The sequence below is a fragment of the Abrus precatorius genome, unplaced genomic scaffold (genome assembly GCF_003935025.1).
Source record: "Abrus precatorius isolate BTA unplaced genomic scaffold, Abrus_2018 Scaffold3, whole genome shotgun sequence".
NCBI classification, from domain to species: domain Eukaryota; kingdom Viridiplantae; phylum Streptophyta; class Magnoliopsida; order Fabales; family Fabaceae; genus Abrus; species Abrus precatorius.
Window position 1 is genome coordinate 9,785,210 of NW_020874373.1, and position 22,880 is coordinate 9,808,089.

Sequence of the window (22,880 nt, forward strand, 5' to 3'; positions counted from 1 at the left end):
AACAAGGATGATATGTTTAAAGCAAAATTTAAATTATATTTTAGTTAACAGTAAGTCTCAATTCTACTTTGCGAATAAAGAAATCTACCATTGTTGTGCGATGGGAATTTTTGGGTGTACGTTAAAAACATGTGGAACCTTTTCATTCTTTGGAAAATTATAATGGATCCACCATTGGCATATATGGTGATGTAAAAATATTGGTTAGGTCTGAATAGGAAAGTTTCATAGCAGCGTAGGAGTAGCTAGAACATCCATGGAAATGATTCAAACAAAAGAAAGGAAAGAAGCCTGTTTTCTGGCCAGAGATCATGCAATGGAAGCCAATAAGGGAATGCTATAACATTTTACTTACACATCGACACATAAATTACTCTCACAAAAAATTATTTCGGAATGGCATTCTAATCGAAGTAAAAATTTTGTAAAATCGTGAATTAAATTGACTAATATTTACAATCTCAATAACTAAAAAATGGCACATGTTAAAAAAACATTTGTTTACTGAAAATTATAGCGTTAAATATTATTAATATATTAAATTTTGTGATACATTGTTAATTTTAATAAAATTTATTGTACATAAATTGTTACCGTGTTGACGTTAAAAAAACCATAGCTAAAACAATTTTTTACTCGTTAATTGCCACTCAGATCAAGGGAACTTCAGATTTCAATCTTGGTTTGCACTTTGCACGGTACTCACGCACCCCTTATCAACAATGGATTAAAATCGTTTGTGACATTGACACCTCAATTAAAATTTTCACGCAAGTTTTCGCTCATATTCACCCACGATTCTCTGCATGTATACGCTTGTGTAAACTTTTCTCTCTCCCTACGTTCATATGCCAAAGCAGCCAAACCATGTTTTGAGGGGATCGCGTGCAACTGTTGATGAAAAGAGAAAGAGCATAGCGAGAGATGTGATTTAGCTTACTCTTAAGTTTGCGGTGTGGACTTGGACTTGGGTGGCATCGTAGTGGTGGCCTTGCTGTAGCGGATGACACAGGCGACGGTGGCGACAGCCAATGCACCATGGTATAAGGTGTTTGCGTCACGTGTTGAACGTCCTCGATGATGGGCATGGACATTTGACTTGGCCTGCAGTGCTCTGTTACCGTAGTATGCCAACGTCATCCAAATCTCCGGTTATTGCAAATTCATTTTCTTCCTTCTTGGTCTCAGGTCTGCAATTGTGATGAATGCTATCTATGGACGAAACCCTTGACGTGGTTTATTCTTTTTCTATAAAACAAGCTTTTGAATGGAGAGATATAGATATGAGGACAAGGAAATCAGCAATTACGACAGTGCTGGAATGCAGAGCTATAGAGATAAATGCCGGTGCTGCAATGTAGAGATGAGCGCTATACGCAAGGGGGAGAGTAATTTGTCTTATGCATCAAAATGAAAGAGGTGAGTGACAGAAGGGATGTGTGTTAACTAAAGCCATCGCAATTTTTCGTGAAAATTTTAGATAAAGTGTCATGTCAAATTTTTACTGATGCGTCAGAAAGGGAGACAGACACCGGGGACAGGCGATTTTAAACCATCATCAATAATACTGTCGAAAATGAAATGGAGTAGACAGAAGGGGACAACAGATAATAAAGGGGAATATATGAAAATGTTGTTTACATAAATTTTCCTTCATACTTTCACTTTGGATCAGGTCACAGATAAATGTATTCAATAAAATGAATCGGTTTGTTTTGTGATGAGGTAGGCTAGCATTGGTATCACAAAGAGAATGAATACGAGATTTGAAATTCCATCCTCCCCAGCCCCACCTGAAGGACGATAATAGTCAAAATTCATCTCAATGCATTACAAATAGAATTGGACTCACTTCTTTATATTTTCTTTAAAATTTGCATTTTCCTCTCATCCGAAATAAGTATGTTTCCATTTTAGAATTCTACCCAATTTTTTTTAATCCCCAAGTTGTATTGTCTTTTTTATGAATTTTGTAATTTATCACATCCATAAGAGAAAAAAGAATTTTAATAAAGTTGAAAGCTGAAGCTATATTTTAAATAGCACGAAGCACACCAGTACACTTTCACCACATAATTCATATATTTGTCCCCTCAACCTTAGGAAAACTAGTTGATAAAGCTAATCTTAATCATGTACGCCCTCTGGCAAATTTGAAAACTAAATCACTCGATAGTAGTAAATCTAAACATTTAGATACTAATGACTTGGAACGACCTTGAGAAATAACAGACAAGGTTCAGAATCCTGAGTCAATCACAGAATTAGCATATGACTTGAAATATAAGAACAAGCTTCCCAATAGATAAACAGATCGGCACTACATAGAGAAACTTGGTCCAAAAGCACCGACTTCAAATCTTGTGTGCAGTAATCGAACTGTTCAGAGATGCTATATCTTATTCTGCAAACAAAACAGCTATGCTACCGTCTTGTTACTACTACTACCAAAAACAGGGTTCAAAAAAAAAATATTCCCAATAAGCAAGCACTTGGAAAGTTCAAACCTTCCCACCTGATGGAGGAGAAGCCACAGCAGCTCTAATGATCACAACTTATTGTTGTACCAAAATACACCTTTGCTCTGATTACTTTGATCTGGCTCAACATAAATACATTCTCCTGCCTCTCTCCACATTGCCTTGTAAATTGGGGTCTCGTCAAGGCGATAATATTCTCCCAAAATTGGCTTGATTGCCTTTGTGGCCTCCATTGCATGATAATGTGGCATAGTGGAGAACAAGTGATGCGCCACATGAGTGTCGGTAATATTGTGGAAGACCTTGTTCAGGATTCCATAATCTCTATCCACTGTTGCTAATGCTCCTCTCAACCAGTCCCACTCAGACGAATCATAATGTGGTAAAGCAGGGTGTGTATGCTGCAAATATGTAATCAACACCAAAAATCCATTGACCACCAGCAATGGAACTCCATAAACACACACAACCCAGGCAAGCCCTTTTGCCATGACAAGATGGAAAAGCCCATAGCATACTGCAAGTACTCCCACATCTGATATATATATTTGAAGGCGTTCACGATCGGAGTAGATGGGACCATAAGGGTCATAGTGGCAAGCGAACCTTTCGTAAGGTCTACCTGAAACATTAAAAGCCAAATACATGGGCCAACCCAGAGTGAGGGTGATAGCAAGTGTGAGGACTCTGCCTGGTGGATTGTTAAGGTATTTAGAGTACCACTTCATACGGGACTTCTGCTTCGGAACAAACACTTCATCCCGCTCAAGAGAACCGGTGTTGGAGTGGTGGCGGCGATGGCTGTATTTCCATGAAAAGTAAGGGACTAGAAGAGCAGAGTGGAGAACAAGGCCAACAATATCATCAAGCAACTGGTAGTCACTGAATGCATGGTGGCCACACTCATGGGCAATAACCCAAACGCCGGTGAGGATGCAACCTAGGACAGCCCAGTAGATTGGCCAGGCCAAGAGAGAGAGAGGGCGAGGAAGGTGGTGGAAGTAATGGGTGGCAACGTAATAGAGGCAGAAAGCAATGGTGAGGTCATAAATGACATAGGAGAATGAACGGAGAACAGAGCGCTGAAAACAATGAGGTGGAATGGCCTTCTTGATCTGGCTGAGACTGAACGGAGGTTTTGCAAATGGCACTCGCTTGACAGTATCAGCCTCTGACTTCCTGTTGGAAGGAGGAGCAGAGGTTCGGCCACCAGCCCCCATCTTCACGCAACCTGCACATAACATAGTAGCACATTTTGTTACAGCACTCCTAAGCAGTAAACACATAGCATATGCCATTTTACACTTTTCACGAACGTGAATAAGATTAAAATCTTAAATCAAAGGTTATCAGCTATATCCAGAATCAGATTGAGCAATGTATGTTCGCTTAGAAACAAAAACTGCAAATAGTGCGTAATAACCAAGTGGCTGGAGTAAACATTTCCACAATAGTCAACATGTTCTTCTAATTATCGATTTCTGGTTTCATTATTTCTCATCTCATCACTCCTCAATTGGTACGGGAAAAGTTAATCCTAACCCTCTTATTACAACACACAGATAAATTATGCGCAAAAGAACTAACTGATTATCAAAACCAAAGAAGAACAACAAACCAACATAAGCTTATTATCATAAGCTACAGAAGAATAGAGATTGCTTTGCCCCGTTATATTTTTATATTCTTCCTTGAATACCATTTTGTCTTACCTAAGCAAATTTATATAGATTTTAATGACAACCGCAGAAACCAAGGCGAATTGGATATAGAGCAGATGTTGCAAATACTTAAAAAATTGATCCCACATAAGCACACATAAAAAGTCAGTATTAAGAACAGCAGATATGCAAGCTGCAACATTATCCAGAGACGTAAATCAAGGGAAGCCTATTACACTGAAAAACAATTAGCTAGTTATAACACTACATAAGATTTATCTATTATATCTACTGTGCCCAGGTCTTCAAGGCGGAAAGTAGAAACACGGGAATGACTAAAGATAGCTTACTAGGTTTGACAAAGAAATCTGATTTGTAGTGTAAGTTGTACATTGATTTAGATTTTCATGTGGTTCCACACCTAGAATAAACTGGGTTCAGAAATTAGTAAATGTTTTAGAAATTGTAGAACAAAAACAAAAAGAGAATAAAGTTGCTTCTCAAACAACTATTATATATATATATATACTTACACCTTTAGTTCAAAAGTAACTCTATTATCTATAGTCACTTTTAAAACAACATTTCCAAACATATATTAAAACTTTATCCTCAATTCTTTTAAAGTCAAATTTGTAATATCAATTATTTCAAATTAAATTCTATATAAAAAATAAAAGAAAAACATATCAAGAATCGACATATAAATGATTAGTTGAGTTGAAATAAACATTTTAATTATGTGATTATTCAATATAAACTAATCACATAATAACTTAAATCTTGAGTACTTAAGATATTAAGAGATAATTATTGTAATTTATACTGATATTAAAATAGACTAACAAATTTGACCATAAAACTTAATGAAACAAATTTTATAAAAATAATGAAAAGTCATAAATTATTTGTCACCCATATTCCTTTAAAAAATGGACCACCACCACCATCCTCTTTCCTCTTCTTTCCAAGCAAGGTGTGCAAGTGTTAAACAAAGCAGCTCTAACCTTTCCAGGTTACCAGCCACATGAACTTATGGTGAGCTTTATCTTCCATGCAGTAGATCGGAATTTCCATTGTCACGTTGTGTGGGGTGGGTGTGGCACAACATTTTAACATAAATAAATGCTATCCGCGACAAACTTATTTGAATAATTAGTCGCGACTAAAGCTTATACAGCTTGCAAACTGATCAAGTAATCAAACAAGACATCTCTATCAAACATCGGCATCGATAACCAAAACAATTCAGAAATGGACCCACAAGCACATGGGTAAGGGACAAAAAGAAATAAATAATAATGAAGTGTGAGGGAAGACCAATATTAATATATTCTGGACGAACCATCAAATTCAATTGTTTTGGTCCTTTCCTGGCTACAGTGAAATAATGAAGAGAAGGAAGACCAATATTAACTTGAAGCATCAAATTCAACTATTTCACTGGTTTCCTGCGGGTAACATCAATCACAATTTTAAGATGATATTTTGTCTTTATAAAATTTAGTTAATATCCTTATTAAAGAATTAAAAATTATTAAAATTATTTGCATTAGACTATAAAAATCACAAGTTATATTAATAATATTATATGATTAAAAAAATCTACTTTTTAATTCTTCAACATATGTCATCAACACTAGTTAGACTTTACCTAAAATATTCTTCACATGACCAAATATCTTTTGAATAAGAATGCTTCATTCGTAATTATTTTAAATATAATAAAAAAAATTTAAAAAGGTAATTTTTAAAATTTATATCAAGTGCCAGTTTAACCCCACACTTCAATATCTGTTACCATCTCACCGATTCTAATGTGGCATATCATAAAAAATTTCTTTGAATTATCAAAATAATTAGTTTTAATAAATTTTATTGTTAAATTTATTGCATAAGACTTTGTTTTAAAAAGAACTTATCGAATAATATTAAAATAAATACCTATTTAAACATAATGTAAAATATTTTTTCTTATTGTATATAAAAATAATATCCAGACATAAGAATAATAATAAAATATATAATTGCATAAAGTATGATTGGAACATAAAAATAACAAAATGTGAGTAAAAAAATAATGAAAGTACAACAATGCCTAGTATTTTTATAAAAAAAAAAGAACAAAATTGCACTAGATGTTAAAAAATTATAATATTTTTAAATCATTTTTTTTAAACAAATTCTTAACTCATTCCTTAAAAATGCATAAAAGAGGGATTTTTGTCTTATAATAATTTTAAAACTCTCATTTAGTAATCAATGATAATTAAATTTAAGACTAAAATATTTAAATATAATTTAAAAAGTTATCGTATTTTTTTTTTACAATTGCCCATATTCCTGTATAACAATGCCTCAAAACAATTATATATTGCTTTGAGAAGAACAGAAATTTTAAATCCGTAAGAAAAAAATCCATACCATATTTAATGCCCAAAAAGGCGGCACAAGAAAAGAGCAATTTACTCCAATGACAAATGCGTTTTTGTCTCAATTATATATTTTTATAACATTGTTAAACACAAGGGCATCCAACCCAGTTTTTCTTTCTTTCTTTAAATAAATAAATAAATAAATAAATAAATATATATATATATATATATATATATATATTTCTAATATTAGTTATAAAAAGGCAAACTTTTAATGCATTAAAAAAACAATTACACATAAATGCTTATTTTTAAAATAATTATAGTATGAAATAGTTAACTTTGATATATTAATAAAATAAGAATATCCACTTTCATATATATCTTTCCATATACTTATATTTTATATTTTTCAAACAAAAAATAAATAATCAATATTTATCTTTTCACTTTCTTTCCATTTAAATAATAAAAGAAATTTTATTGTTTCCACGTATCTTCTTTGTTGTTAAAACATTGTATTTCTTGTTTTCTTCCTATATCCAAACGAAAAGATAATGACTAAAAAGTGAGACTAAAGTTAAGTTCACAGATTTAAAAAATAGTTTACATTTTCCAATGAATTTAAAAAGAAAGGAGCTCCTTCCTGTAGTATAAAATAGTGACTGTGATTAACTCGATACTCGTTTTGGTTAAACAACTCCACATTGAGTATGTACCATAAAATTTCTGTAAACATAAAAAAAAAATATTTTGAACACAATTATTTCATAAAAAAAATTATTTCAAACAAACCAATATTAACTTATATGATAAGATCAATTTACAATTTTTTAAGTGAGAAGCCACAAGAATCAAAGTAACATAAATTTTTTATTTAATTGAAAACAACTATTAGTATATTTAAAAAATCATTCATACATGAGCCAACATAAAAAATATATAAAAAAGTGGCGTTATAATAATAAATAGATCGCGTTGCAGTAGTGGAGATTTTTGAATCCGAATATCATATCTTTTCACCCAAATGGTCCAAATCTATTCCAGGTAATTATTCAATTTCATTTATAACATACAATGTGCAGAGAAAACGAAAATTCACATAGAAGCAAACAATCACTCAAACTCTATGCAGTCAAGCCTTGGGGTTTAACAATGCACACACAAATTAATACTGAATGAATGAGATCTGCAAGAGAATAGAAAACTCATGTTACCTCTGTCGCAAAATTATCCCCCGATTCCTCCTTCAATAAAGATGAACACAATTTTGCCTTTTCTAGATAGATGCGTAGAAACTCAGAAATCGACAAACAAGACGCAAGAAAAGGAAATTTCTCCTCAGATCCGATATATAACATATGAAAGGGGTAAGTCACAGAACATATGCAGACATGGACTTATCATACAGACAGGTTCATTTATGGAAAAAAAACGTGAAAAGAAAAGAAAACAAACACATTATGTAATAATTGGACCGAGCGAAAATTACCAAAAGCACCCAAAATCCATGAAACAGATCCAAGATGTATGAGTGAACAGAGGCGCAGAGAGCGGAAACGGTTAGATCGAGCGAGAATAGGAAAATGAAAATAAGATTCCGCGCTTGACGGAGAGACCATCGTTGGCATTCATTTAAAAAGCAAAAATGAAATGAAAATTAAGAGAGAAAGAGAGGGTACCTGAAAGTGTGAACGAGAAGGTTTGTTGAGACACCTCAGAAATTGTGTGAAGAAGAGGGTGTGAGAGAGGGGGCAAGGGTGAGGAGAGGGTAGAGGGGGAGTATTTAAGCATGTGTTTGAGACCTGCAAGTGCAGCTTCGGTCCAATGCAGGTGGGCCCATCAAGTTTTTTTTAACATGTCCTTTCGCAAATGGCGATCCCTATTCGCTATTTGAACCTTCCCACTTGTGCTTCACTCCACTAACCTTTACTTTATGATTATTATACTCATTAACTTTATACATTTTATCAATTTTTTTAACATGTGAAGAATATATACAGTAAATCAACTCTTATTAAACTAATAATAGTATTTAATATTATAAATATACTGTATTTTTTATTTTATAATTTTTTTCTTTTGTTCATTCATTTAACATTCATATTTAATAGGGGTTACTCTTTACTTTCTTTTCAATCCCGTGTTTCTTAGCCTGCCACAAGTCACAACCAATGGCCATACATGTATAGAAATTGTATTGCTTTTGTATATTCATATTTATTATAAGATTTATGTTTATAAACCATTTAGTTATTATTCATACATATATTTATTCATTCAATACAAAAGTTATTAATTTGACTAATTAATATTTTAAAATACAATATAAATTTATAATATAATTATTTTTTATTAGTTTAAAAAATTATTTATTTATTTTTTAATAAAAATGCAGAAAGTTTTTGTTTAATACACATTCAATAAAGTTGTCCCTCTTTTGGTAAATCACCACTCCTATGCCTACCTACTCTCTCAGCCATAGATTGTACTTTCCACACCCCCCCCCCCCCCCCACCCCCAAAATATCTGTGTTTCTCACGTGACTATTCTTGACAGTTCTTACCCACTGACTTAACCTCAATTTCAATATTCTCTTGAACTTTAAATGCAGCATCACTATACAAAATTAATTAATAAAATAATTTATTTGTTTAGACAGCAAGAATTTCTGTTCAATGGACAAAGACTATTATATATAACAAAGTTTTCCTTAAAATATGTTAGAATAACTCTTTATATATTTTTTAAGCATTTTAATATATAGTTAAAAATATAAATTTTAACTTTATTACGTTAAGAGTCTAATTCTTTTATATTATCAATTAATTAAATTATATTATAAAATATATATTTTATTAATAAAATGATAATTTATAATTAAATAATAATATAAAAAAATTTATACTGTTAAATTAAATTTATAAAATGGATTGTACAAAAAATATTTAAAAATTTACAAAAATAAATATATTAATAATATTAAATATTATAGGTTTAATAAAAAAAAATTATTTATTCACATTTTATTATGTTACCTTAAATATGTATTAAAAGGTTTTTATTTTATAACATTCTAATGTTAAAATAATTTAAATACTTTATATTACTTTCTTATATTTATTAAAAAATATTTAATTATATATTTAGTCCACTTTATAATGAATTTTATAAGTAAACAAATAAATTCAATAATAATTATGAGTAAATTTTATATTCTCTTTACGATTTTTTTTATAATGTGTTGTTAATATAATTTTTAACTTAATTTCATAAAAAGAGGCAAATAAAAAAAAGTAGTAGAAGAAGAACTACACAAAAATTGTAAACAAAATCAATAAAATGTTAAGGTAAATTACTAGAATTGATATTAATCTTTTAAAATATATATGTATAACTTAAATAATAATTAATACAGAAAATCGTTGATTATTTTTGTTATCGAACCTAACTTATGTAGAGTCTTTTCAACTAAAACTCATAACCTTTAAATAATGAAAAATATATATTTATAAATATAATTTCTATTAATTATCTAAAAATATATTAATCTAAAATTACAATTATTTTCATAATCGTTTTTGCATGTCATTTAATATCTTCATCACGTGTATTGATTTTCAGCCCTAGTGATCGTTCTCAAAATATTTAAGTTATTTTTTTAATATAAATTTACCATTTTCTTAAACATTTTTGTCGTTTAAACTTAAATGCTTTTGAACTTGAAATACTTTAACTCTTTCTTATGAAGCAACATTGGATTGACTATAAAAGAAACATGTTGAAAAATCTATTCATAACTTTATTTTTTAATTCTGTCAATTTGTTTAATAGTTTTCTATTATAAAACCAACTAACAAATCTTTCAAGTGTTACACACTTTTTAACTAGATCAAATTTCTTAGGCCATCCTTTTTTTTTATATATATATAAAAACTTATTAAAAATATTATTTTATTTTGACTAAAAATATCATGTTTTTCTTTAGCTATAATCTTATTTAAAAACTTTTCAAAAATTCATTTTATTTTTAACTAAATTTTATTATTTCTTTGATTTTTTACTTTTTCATAAATACTTGTCGAAAAGTAGAAAAAACCCTTATAATTATGTTATAACAATTTTTAGTTGAAGCATGTACTTAGACTATATAAGAATCCTAACTTTTCAAAAAGTGAACTTCTATCTTGTGTTTTTACAGAAAAATAGCCCAAATGTACTTTAAACATGTAAAAACCTTTAGTTCAAATAAAGTTCTATTATAACTTTAAAAAAATTTATTTTTTCTATATAATTGATATTCATTTATAAATTAATTTATATATTTAAAAAATTTATATTTTAATTTGTATTATTAATGATATTATAACAATAAAGATTAATATGCAATAAAATATTCATACAAAAATTCAAGCATGATTTTTTTAAAGTTTAAAATTAATTTATAAATGTTAATAATTGTAGGAGTCAAGTGTATGTTTTAATATAAATATATTTTTGATAAACTTATTTTAAAAAAATTTAAAATAAAGTACCAAATAAAATAATCTTGAATTTTTAAAAATAAAAAATTCTTATATTTAAATTAAAGATATTAATCTTTAATTTTGTAAAGATTTAACTAATAATTTATGTCATAATAATATTCACTTATGTTATTTAGTAACACCTTTTTCCTCAAGTTTATAAATAAATGTAATCAATTTTTATTATCGTTAGCAACTACCATATCTGACAACCTCTTCCCTCCTTGCTGATGGTGTGTCCAGCCACAAATGTCACTACCTGGTTCCCCTTATTTACCAAATCTACCTCTTAAACCATCACTTACACCAAAATTTCTCCTTCCCACTTCTCTCTCTCATTCCTTGGTAGTTGGAACTCAGCTTCTCAACGTGGTTCATGCTTCTCGTTATAGCCATAGAAATAATCTTTTTCATTTTAATTAAATCCATATGAAAAAAAATTTATTAAATCTATATGAAAAAAAAACTATTAATTGATTTGTTTTAAGTGAAATCAATATTTCTTTTATGTTTAGTTGTGTTTGCACTTTTTATTTTTTGCTACTACAAAAAATTGGTAATATTTTTTTAAAGACATGAAAAAAAATAGATAATCATTTATTTTATTTTATTTTTAGGAAAAGAAGCAAATAAATTTCGAGTTCAAAGTAATCAAGTTTAACTTTTTTTTCCTTCTATCTTTATTTCTTTAAGATGATCACACAGAATTTGTAATAAATAATTTTTGTCAGGTAATTTATGCATAATTCAGTTTTCAAGCATGAAAATTCTCTCGTACAGTTCTACACCATGTTGTTAAGTAGTGGACTCAAAATGAAAATTGGTTGATCATATTGATGTTATTATTTAAACCCATAATCTCCTAAAAAATATGTCAAATTCAGATATATTTTCTCTTGAACTTCGTCAAACTAGAACTTTAAGAACACTCAAACTCATACGTTATACACATTAAAAGTTTTTTTTACGTGTTTAACAATGAAAATTATTTATAGTTGATGATTTAAACGCATCACACCAAGAGTCCAACCAATTGAGAGAGAATCAATAGATTCCTTTTTGGGAGCAATTCATCCTCCCAAAAGTAGCATCCAATTATACGCTAAATTGTGCTTATTTATTCTTCTTTTTTACCATGACAAGTCTTTGTGAAATAACTCTGATGAGAAAAAAAAAAAAAAAAAAGGTTAAGAGACCCTCCTGACCATCTTTTCACTTGAGAGTCATGTATTTAAAATTAAGAGATACCATGTGACGTTGTATATGAACTAACACACTTGTTCATGGTTAATAATCATTTTATCTTTCCTAATTATTTAAATCATCTACTTTCAAACTTGTAAATATATTTCAATCCCCCACTACTTTACAAGTTTAAAATCAATTTATGCATAACGAATATATCACAAGGATTAAATATTCTTTTAGTGTAAACTTTAAGGTTCTAACAGAGTAATAAGTGTCTAATTGATTAAGTATTTGCTCTCTATATTAGTACCAAAAATTTCACACACATAAATTGTATTTCTTATCAAGTTCAAGAATTTGTTAATTTGAAGTACTTTTATGGCCATGTACTTATCCTGGTCTCATGAATACTTATGAGAACAGAACCTCTAAAATTCTCGACTAAAGCGGGACCACTTCTATATTCACATAGGTGGAATCCTTTGATAAATAATGTTATCAATCCATTAAGAGTTTGAACTCACCCTCCTAATTATATATATATGACACTAAATCTTATATCTTAATGCTCTAATTGTTAAATAACTTCTTGTTGTCCATTAGACTTTGAAACTAGTTTTTACTAGAATAAGGTTTGGTTCCCACAATTTAAAAATTATAGGTTTTAATCTCATTTTACTAGTAGTTTCTTTGACCTTATCCTTTGACAAATTTTTAGTCAATGAGTCTGTTAAATTCCCTTAAGATTTTACTTATGTGATGCTAACTATACCATCTCCTATTAATTGCCTCACATACTCATGTCTCAAGCTTATACGTCTAGACTTTCTACTATAAACTTTGTTATGTGCTTGAGACATGGTTGATTCACTGTCACAAAAGATCAAAATGACATTCATTAGTTATGGCCACAACTTTATATTATATAATAAATTCCTAAACCATTCTGCTTTTTTACCAGCGGCTAATAAAGCTATAAACTCAACTTCTATAGTAGAATGTGAAATACATGTTTGTTTCTTTGAGATCTAACTTATTGCTCCACTACCTATGGTGAAAATTCATCTTGAAGTGGACTTATTATCACTTAGATTTCTAATCCAACTAATGTTAGAATAACCTACCAATACAGCAAGATAATTATTGTAGTATAATCCCAAGTTTATAGTTTTTCTTGAGATAACCAAGAATTCTTGTTATACCTTTCCAATATTGATTACTTAGTTTTCCTGTAAATCTTGATAGTTTGTATACAGCAAAAGCTATATCTGATTTTGTGCAATGCATTGCATACATTAAACTTCCTATAGCACTTGCATATTCTAATTATGCTACAGGTCTCCTCATGCTTTCTTCTACTTTAAAATTAAGATCCTATGGTGTATTGGATTCTTTAATTTTAAGGTGCTCAAACTTTTCTAATATCTTTGTGATGTAATGAGATTGACTTAAAATAAAGTCGATGTTGTGTTTAAACACCTTTATGCATAGTATTGTATCTACTTCATTCAAATCCTTCAACTTGAATTTAGAAGTTAGATACTCTTTTGTTTAATGAATCCCTTCTAAATTCGTCCAAAATATTAGCATATCATCCATATACATATAGATTATTACTCCATAATTCTTTGTAAATTTGGAGTATATACATCTATCTACACTATTATGTGAAAAGCCATTTGATAATATTATAGAATCAAACTTCTCATACCATTGCTTAGACGCCTGTTTTAACCCATATAAAGACTTAACAAGTTTATAAACTTTCTTTTCATTTTCGTGTAGCACATAGCTTTTTGATTGTTTCATATAAATTTCTTCATTAAGATCTCCATTAGAAAAAATAATTTTATCATCCATTTGATGCACATGAAGCTTATAAATGGATGCTAATGCTATAAGAGTCCTAAGTCATTCTTGCCATAGGTGCATAGGTATCAAAATAGTTTAGACCTTCATTTTGTCTAAATCCTTTTGCTACTAACCTTGCTTTGAAGGTTTGTAGTGAACCATTTGTATCATATTTTCTTCTAAATACCCACTTGCATCCTATAGCCTTTGATCCTTGAGGCAAATCAACTAAAATCTAAGTATTATTAGATAATATTGAGTTCTTTTTATTATCTGCCGCTTCTTTTCGAAAGGCATAATTTCTAGAGGCCATTGCCTCTTTAAATGTTTGAGGATCACCTTCTACACTTAGAACAATAAGGATTTTGTGAATCCTTCAACCAAAAAAGTTATAGCCTGAGAAAAAATAAAGTCTGGACCTAAGTCATTCTCTATTCTCACTCTTTGGCTTCTACTTGGTTCAATTAATTCATTGTTACTTAGTCTTTTATTGCCTTGATTTATGATTGCTTCTTGAAAATCTTCTTTATTCTTTTGGGGGTCTTCCAAACTAGGATTTGAATCACCAATGAATTTATTGAAATAAGTTCTACCTCCCTTGATTCAACGACTATGTTGGACACTAAGTCCAAAATTCTATATGACATATGAAGAAATACCCCACACTTTTAAATAATTTAAGTTTGATTTTCTTCCTTTTCATATTTCATATAGAGAAACCTTTCTATTTCTTGACAGTATCCTATTATGAATATGATATGCCATCAATAGTGCCTCACCCAATAGATTACGAGGTACCTTAGCATTTAATAGCATTCAATTAACCATGTCGACTAAGGTACTGTTCTTTCTCTCTGCTAAATCATTTTGTTGCGTAGTATATGAAGCAAAACATTCATGCACAATCTCATGTAATTCACAAAAATTATCAAATTCATTAGAGAAGTATTATCTACCTCTATCACTATGAAGAACCTTTATTTTGTTATCATGCATATTTTCTACTCCCATTTTATATTTCTTAAACATTTCAAATGCTTCATCTTTATTTCTTATCAAATACACATAAGTAAATCTAAAACAATTATCAATAAAGGTTATAAAGTACCTTTTTCCTCTTCTAGTAATATTTTCTTTTGATTCACAAATATCACTATGTATTAGTTCTAGTAAATGTGTATTCCTTTCAACTTTATGAAAATATTTCTTAGTAATTTTAGATTGTATACAAATTTCACATTTCTTATCAAAATCTTTATCACTAAGATCAATATAATTATGTTTTTGCATATATTCAATTGATTTATAATTTCAATATGTTAATCTATTATGTCATAAATCACAAAAATCAACAACATACTGAGAATCATTCACTTAATTATCAATACTAAATTTGAACATGCCTTAAGTATAATATCTTTTTCTTACATATATGTCATTCTTAAGCAAGATAATCTTATCAGATTCCACCACAATTTTGAATCTTCTCTTATACAAGAGACTAGCAGAGACTAATTTCTTCCTTATATTTGAAACATAAAGTATATTTATCAAGTTTAACTTCTTTTTTGATGCAAAATTTAAACTCTACTATTCTTTGATCACACACTTTGGTTGAATTGTCATTTCTCATTAACACTTCTTGGTTGTTCACTTCTTCTTTTATTCAAGTAATGAAAAAATTGGACAACTCAAATTGTACCTAACCAAAGATATAAGGAAGATAAATAATTTTTTTAAAAAAATTTATTTTGTTGATAGATTAAAATTTTAAGAACTAATTATTTATTAAAATAGTATATAGTTATTTAATATGATAATATTTTAGATATTTAATAGACTTATTTAGTGATTTGAATGTTACAGTAATACATATAATTTTAGAGCGTTAATTTTTTTTTTAATTTCACAATAAAATACATTTATTTATCACCCTAGTTTAACAATCATTTAAACATAAATTATCATTATTTTGTAATTAGAGAATAGTTTGGTTATTTGATTTAGTATTTATACAATAAAATTTCATATACAAACTTTCTTATAAAATCTATTAAATTAAATTAAAAAATAATTAAATTTAAATATAATAATAATATAAATATTTTGTATACTATAATATCTAGACAGTAGAGTCGAGTACAAGCGCTGTACGAGTGGTTGTTTGCCACGTGTTTCCAACTTCCTAAGTGCCACGGTGTTTTCAATTCGTTGTGAGCAGACACGCGGCAGTTACGTGTAAGATGAATAGCCCAATAGCCCCCAGAAACATGCCACGCGTACTCCAAATTGACACGTGTGTAGAAGGTAGCGTAGGACCTAAATCTATATATTTGGTAGAATGCAGTGCATGAGCATTGAAGATAGAGTTAACCTAAAAGTAGAACAGAAAGAAAGAAAGAAAGAATCGATCCTTGAAAATGCAGGGTGCAAAGAAAGCAGGAGAAGCCATGAAGGAAACCGCTGCCAACGTTGGTGCTTCTGCCAAGTCTGGCATGGAGAAGACCAAGGCCACCGTCCAAGAAAAGGTATTCTTTTCTTTTATCTACTCATTTGTTATAATTATACATTATGACTTCTTTGAAAAGTTTATTATCCGTTTATAAAAGTGTTTTATGATTTTATACGTTTTTTTCTTTTTAATAATTCTTTGATATAGTTTATGGGACTGTTTATTTATACTTAACTTCATAGCATATTTTATTATTTTAAAAGAATATTGAATAAACATTTGATTAATTTCTGAATAATATACCATGATAATAAAATTAATATTAAACAGTCAGACTTGAACTTTTTCAGAACGCGGGTAATTTCCTTTTTTATGAGTTGTTAACGTACACATAATTTATAGGACTAATGAATGTGTTTGTGCTTAACCAGACAGACAGAATGAGGGCACGCGATCCTCTCCAAAAGGAGATGGCAACCCAGAAGAAAGATGAAAGGATGAACCAGGCGGAGCTGGATAAGCAGGCGGCGCGTGAGCACAACGCGGCGGCGAAGCAGTCGGCCACGGCGGGTCACATGGGTCAGGGCCATTACACAACCGGGACTGGGACTGGAACCGCCACATACTCCACCACAGGAGAATATGGACAGCCCATGGGGGTCCACCAAACATCGGCAGTGCCAGGTCATGGAACTGGGCAGCCCACGGGCCATGTCACCGAAGGAGTGGTGGGCTCACAGCCCATTGGGACCAATAGAGACCCGGGTGGGACAGCTACAGCCCATAATACCCGTGTGGGGGGAAACCCAAATGAGTATGGATATGGGACTGGGGGTACTTACAGTTAAATAACGATGATTATATCATCAGTCTTTTATAAGCAACAGTTAGAAAAAGAAAAAAGGGTTTCATAAAAAGATAAAAGAAAAAGAGGGTTAGCTAATATAATTAGGGGTATGGTTTGCGTTCATGTTTGTCTCCTTTTCTCTTCATTTTTATTATGGAGAGTTTGGTGTGGTTTTACAGTAGTCTTTTCGCTTCTACGTGGAGACAAGGCATTATGTGTCTTGAAGTTGTATCACTTTGTTTCAATTTCAATTAATTAATAAATAAAACTATGGTTGTGTAAAAATAAACAATCATTTCACTTTGATTTATTTTATGGTAATTATTATATCAAAATGACTTTCACCCCCTTCTTTTCATTAATGATTAGAAAAATAGATCAAATTTAAAATCGCATTTGAAACGTATAAATTCTTGAATTGTTTTGATCTAATGGCACAAATATTCATGTTATCAAATAAGAATAATATTTAAATAAATACTAATAGAACAATACTACTCACAACAATTACAAAAGAAAACAATCGTTCACATTTATATAATTTTAGCAATTTAATTAATATTAAATCTGTTTCATCTTTCTATTTGCTTTGATTATGTGACAAATTATGGATGAAGGTGGGAAAGTCATTGCAGTTAACATGTTTGGAAATGGATTCATTAGAATGCAATTTCCTTGGCTGTTCGGATTGGGTGGAACAAAGGAATACGTCACTTAACTCAAGTGTGTGACATTGCTTATGCGGTTCAGCTGAATTTCCTCGAGTGTCCTGCATTACTCGTACATTGCCCTCTATTAGCCCATTGATTTGTGCTGATAGCTAAAGTTAAGTTTCTTCTTTTTGGTTGGGGCTACTGTGTTATGTCCTCAAGCATGGGAGGGAACTCTTCCCAAGAGTTAGTAAAAGTATGAGAGGAGCTAGTCTAGCATTGAATAAGTAATTCTAAACCTTCGTGTTGATGTATAGATAATCGTAGAGACACTTTAAATAGCATTTGCAAAGCTCACCTTTTCCAAAATAGCCATAAAAAGAGGGTCATTCAAGAAGATATCATCAATCCACTCAACCCCCTGTCAATAGGAAATGCACAAGTCACAAAGCATAAGGACTCCCATTGAAATTCTTGCCAACTAAATAAAGAACCTATTTAGAAAGATAATTTCTCAATTGAACCACAACAGACATTTTCAACTCAAAAATAGGAATGTTAAGATCCTGTGGACTATCTTATATCGGACAGGTCTGAAAAGTTTATTCAATTTAAATACCTTAATTGACAAGACCGAAAAAAAAAACCTTAATTGACATAAACATAATTAACAATAATAGTATTCATGATAATCATGTAATATTGAGATTATATATATATTTTTAAGACTTGAGTCTAGTGATTGACATGTAAGTTTAGGTTTGATAATGTATTTAGAGATTTCTTTTTTAAAACTTATTAAGAAGAGCTTAAGATAGAGTAAACTTTTAAATAGAAGTTCAATTTTTAAAATTTGCACTAACCCTTAAAACTAGTCCATATCAAGTAAATATACCAAACTTGAACATTAAATTTAGAAATATTTAGGCCTTAGAAAGCCTACTTCAGCCCAACCTATATTCATCCTTACGTTCAACAATACATAGTTATTGTTGAAATTTCATTGCAAACAATACCACGGATTACAATTAAATTTGAAAAGTTTTTGTGAAAGATTGAATTAATCTTACTATTTATTTATTTTTTTTAAATATTACAATTATGGACTGTATATCATAAGATACTAATGCACAATAGTTTTCTGTGCACTGTGAATGTAGCCTATGCGCAACTTGCAATGAATAAAGCGTGCATATTCGCCTAGTTTATGTCCTTTTTTTTCTCTAACTAATTCATCCATTAAATTATAGGCACATCTCTTCATAATAATTTCGTAAAAAATAATGGGGGAGGGGAGGTTAAAAATACTATCAATATTCTCTATTACTAACATTTTTTATTATCATAAAATAAGAGAATCTTGCATGAGGTTATATGCATGAATTTTTCATATGTTCTTTCTAAACTCCACGATTAATACAGGATTGTCACACATCTTCGTAAATGTTTAGTTCAACTTATTGTGAAAAAAATAGTTATTTTTAACAATTTCCTGAAAGGGGTTTTAAAAATAAGTGATAATTTACCATTAAAAAAGCTTTCCCAAACATGCAATTCCAAGTAAGTGCTAAAGAGAACTCCAGTTTCATGATATAAGCGAAAGTTGCAATTGAAAAACAAGAGTAGTTATTTAAAGAAACTCAACAACAAAACTAACATCAGAAGTCCTGTCAGTACTACTAAAGTAGCAATGCACAACAATAATAATAATTATAACCCTGGCTACTGCACCTAAGCGAAACTTCATATTCCTCATTTACGCAATTCAGCAGCTCCATGTGCAAAGTGACATCGTTCTCCAAAAGTACAAGATCCTTTTGCAAAATTTTCACACAGTTTCGTCTTATAGTTGCTTCCATGGGGGGCAGGTGCCCCAGGAACCCCGGCAGTTGTTTTAGGCAGTGCAGACATTTGCAGGGTCAACAGTAAATCCTTTACCATGTTACTTGCTTCCTTAATTTGTTCAAAACTCCCCTCAAGTTCAATATTTCTTAGATTTGGGTCAGATTCATGCTCTCGGATCGAAAGTTTGGCTCCAGTTTGCCGGCAGATCTGTTTTGAGTTCACACCACCTTTCCCAATGATTGCTCCAGCCAAGGAAGCTTCTACACTAATCTTGGCAGTGGCATTGGCACCAAAACTTGAAGCAGGACCAGGAGGAGGCTCCATTCGACCCCCAATTCGACCAGCTGCAGGCGGTCCCATGGCGCGATGATCATCAAATGATGGAGCAATATGCTTGCCAAGTTCCCATTCACCATGGGCAAAATGGCATTTGTCACCAAATTTGCAACCTTCAGCCGTATTAAACTTGTTGCATAAGCGGGTCTTAACAGCTGGTGGTGTGGACCCATTAGGTACAGGTGGTGGGGCTGCAACATTTCTTGATGCTGGAGGGGCTGCAGGTGTTAGATTCATCATCTGGGCAACCGCATTATAACCACCAGGAACAAAGTGTAAGAAGTGGCAGCCCTCGCCAAATGGGCAACCAGCAGTGCTGCAGAACAAAAATATGGCACTGTCAGATTACACCAGAGTATTATTAATGATTGCAGTAATATTACCAAGTTCCCCTTTTCTATACAAGGTGCAAGTGAACATAGTAATTCATCTCCACCTTAAGTATAACAAGGTAATACAGAAAGAAATTTGTGAATTATTTAGCAGGAAATAAAGAAAGGGGGTTTAAAGTAGGACAGTCTATCCAAATTTAACTACATCTACCACTCATACACTCTGAAAGGGTCACAAAAAAGTTTCAGAACAGTCGGTCCAAATTTAACTGCATGAAAAAACTAACATTGAAAACCAAGTACTGAAGGCGAAACATGCAGCAGGAGCTCTTAGTCAAACAGAATAGAAAGACAAAGGTCATATACTAACTATGCAAGGTTTTCACCCTAAAAATTAATAACAAACAGAAAAGCAAAATCGATTTAGATAAACAATGAAACCAAGCTTTAACCAAAGCACCAATGTTTCAATAAGACACCATCCTTTGCTCGCAAAAAGACAACTTATGAAGAAAATAACTATCAAAATAAGGAGGATTAACTAAAAATTAACAAACAAATATATTGAATCAAATTTCCTCTTATTTCCAGCTGAAAGTTTCATACACACACACATATATATGGATACAATGTTTCTTGTTAAATATTATAAAGATGAAAAAAAAAAACTGATTGTTTGGATCGAGAAAACATAATGTACAAGACCATTAAAATTTACATGTATATTGGTTTGACATCATACCTGACCAAACCAATAGAAGTTCGATTCATGTTAGTTTGTTAATAGCTTACCAATTGAAATGTGGGTTCATAAGCAATACACAGAATCCACTTAAAGGTGAAAAATTGATGTTAAACATAATTAACAGGGAAACACTCTAATTAACGCTGTAAGGTAAACTTGAAGTGGAATGATCAATTTATCATTGATATGGTGGTCTCAGTGCCAACTAAAATCCACGACCAAGTTATCTTTTTGTACTCTGTTAATTCAGTTACAACTTGTTTAGCAAAGAACAGTATGTACCTGTATGATAGCTTCGAATACCCAGTTAATTTGCAGAATTATGTTTTACAGCAATTCAACAATTAATTCTTAAAATAATTATTATATAACATTATTAAGAATAGATAATATGGCAGTTTGAAATATTTATTTAGATGGGAATAGATTAGAACCTGAAAAACTTGGTACATGGCTTCGATTTGCTTCCTACACCAGTTGATAAGGACTCCATTTCTGTTGCAAAACATTATTACTTATTCTCAGTTAACATTTTCTTGCTTATTAATCTAGTACACTTTATGCCAAAGCTGTTAACAACTTTAAGAAGTACTTACTTTTGAGTGACAACATTTTACAAATTTTACAAGTTCACATGTTCTGAATTCATTATCTAACATAACAAAGTTTTTAAAATGGGGGACAATCACTTTGATTTGTTTTCCACTGCCCCAAATAACGAAAAACAGACCAATCTGAAACAAACTAACGAAAGTTGTAGGTATGTTCATAAGCGTGAGAGAGAAAATTGCCTCCTCAGTGAGCACCAAAGCATAGCATAACAGTGTTGACAAGTTAAAAGTTTTAGTGAAATACTTGAAAGTACTAAAAAGAAAAAAAATAAAAACGACATCGATTTACATTCACAGGCACACAACACAAGAAAGGAAAAGCAAACAGCTTTCAGAGCAGAAACCAAAGCGAAGTGAAATAGAGAAACCCAGAAGAGCGCGTAAGCTAAATATCAAACCTTGCTTAGATTTCTTAAGTCCGCCATTAATATTGAAGCTGTGTTCGGGTCTTCCCCTCTTGCGGATATCCATGGGTCGGGATCCGGATAAAAAATGAACTTCAAGTAAATAAGGTTGAGAACGAAAGCTTAGTATAAAAGGTTCAATTGAAGCAAGAGATCGAATGAAAGTGGAAGAAGACTAGTCGATAAGGAAGGTAGAAAAACCCTAACCCTAGCCGTGACCCAGAAAGAGGGGTTTTGGAGGAAGGAGCAGAGAGAAAGAGGAGAGGGTGGGTTCGATACGAGAGTGAAAAGGAGCAAATTTGATAATTAAAAAAAGAAGGTTTTGTTAAATTCAATTTTAAAAACTAATTTTGAAGCTCTTAAAAATAATAATTTTTATTGACGAATTATTTATTTATTATATTTTTCATATAATAAATGCTTTTATAAAAAAATATTAATTAAAATTACTTAAAATTAGGTTTACGGATTGAAATTATTTTTAAAATTCTTTAATTATATTACAGTAGTGACGTAATAATTAATAATTGAGGATTTGAAAATTAGGGTTTCAATTTGAGTTGGATTTTGCTTAGGT

General features: G+C 30.7%; 3 protein-coding genes across 7 annotated transcripts; 1 reads left to right on the forward strand and 2 right to left on the reverse strand.

The window, feature by feature from the left end:
* Window positions 1–1,929: 1,929 nt before the first annotated feature.
* On the reverse strand, window positions 1,930–8,305 carry LOC113861993 (omega-6 fatty acid desaturase, endoplasmic reticulum isozyme 2). Of its 2 annotated transcripts, XM_027495138.1 has the most exons (3): window positions 8,199–8,274; window positions 7,734–7,763; window positions 2,019–3,711 (listed from the first exon to the last, which is right to left on the reverse strand). In XM_027495138.1, the coding sequence occupies exon 3, from the start codon at window positions 3,698–3,700 to the stop codon at window positions 2,549–2,551; it is 1,152 nt and encodes a 383-aa protein (XP_027350939.1). In that variant the 5' UTR covers window positions 3,701–3,711; window positions 7,734–7,763; window positions 8,199–8,274; the 3' UTR covers window positions 2,019–2,548. The 2 variants fall into 2 exon arrangements, with proteins under 2 accessions (XP_027350938.1, XP_027350939.1); XM_027495137.1 differs by lacking the exon at window positions 7,734–7,763 and having other exon boundaries at window positions 1,930–3,711; window positions 8,199–8,305.
* An 8,135-nt stretch (window positions 8,306–16,440) lies between these two features.
* LOC113863214 (18 kDa seed maturation protein) lies at window positions 16,441–17,685 on the forward strand. Its single transcript, XM_027496709.1, has 2 exons — window positions 16,441–16,609; window positions 16,965–17,685. Exons 1-2 carry the CDS (start codon window positions 16,502–16,504, stop codon window positions 17,379–17,381), a joined length of 525 nt encoding a protein of 174 aa, XP_027352510.1. The 5' UTR covers window positions 16,441–16,501; the 3' UTR covers window positions 17,382–17,685.
* Window positions 17,686–19,596: 1,911 nt separating this feature from the next.
* LOC113861940 (zinc finger CCCH domain-containing protein 36) lies at window positions 19,597–22,627 on the reverse strand. 4 transcript variants are annotated; one of them, XM_027495057.1, is made up of 4 exons: window positions 22,298–22,578; window positions 21,723–21,783; window positions 20,408–20,527; window positions 19,701–20,236 (listed from the first exon to the last, which is right to left on the reverse strand). In XM_027495057.1, exons 1-4 carry the CDS (start codon window positions 22,368–22,370, stop codon window positions 19,783–19,785), a joined length of 708 nt encoding a protein of 235 aa, XP_027350858.1. In that variant the 5' UTR covers window positions 22,371–22,578; the 3' UTR covers window positions 19,701–19,782. The 4 variants fall into 4 exon arrangements, with proteins under 4 accessions (XP_027350856.1, XP_027350859.1, XP_027350858.1 ...); XM_027495056.1 differs by having other exon boundaries at window positions 19,701–20,240; window positions 20,403–20,527; XM_027495055.1 differs by having other exon boundaries at window positions 19,597–20,527; window positions 22,298–22,627.
* Window positions 22,628–22,880: the final 253 nt, after the last annotated feature.

Coding starts and splice junctions, on each gene's coding strand:
- LOC113863214 (XM_027496709.1), top strand. CDS start 16,502: ATGCAGGGTGCAAAGAAAGCAGGAGAAGCCATGAAGGAAACCGCTGCC. Junction 16,610..16,964: donor AGGCCACCGTCCAAGAAAAG/GTATTCTTTTCT, acceptor GTGCTTAACCAG/ACAGACAGAATGAGGGCACG.
- LOC113861993 (XM_027495137.1), bottom strand. CDS start 3,700: ATGGGGGCTGGTGGCCGAACCTCTGCTCCTCCTTCCAACAGGAAGTCA.
- LOC113861940 (XM_027495055.1), bottom strand. CDS start 22,370: ATGGATATCCGCAAGAGGGGAAGACCCGAACACAGCTTCAATATTAAT. Junction 21,784..22,297: donor ACTTAAGAAATCTAAGCAAG/GTTTGATATTTA, acceptor GTTTTGCAACAG/AAATGGAGTCCTTATCAACT. Junction 20,528..21,722: donor CCATGTACCAAGTTTTTCAG/GTTCTAATCTAT, acceptor TTTGTTCTGCAG/CACTGCTGGTTGCCCATTTG.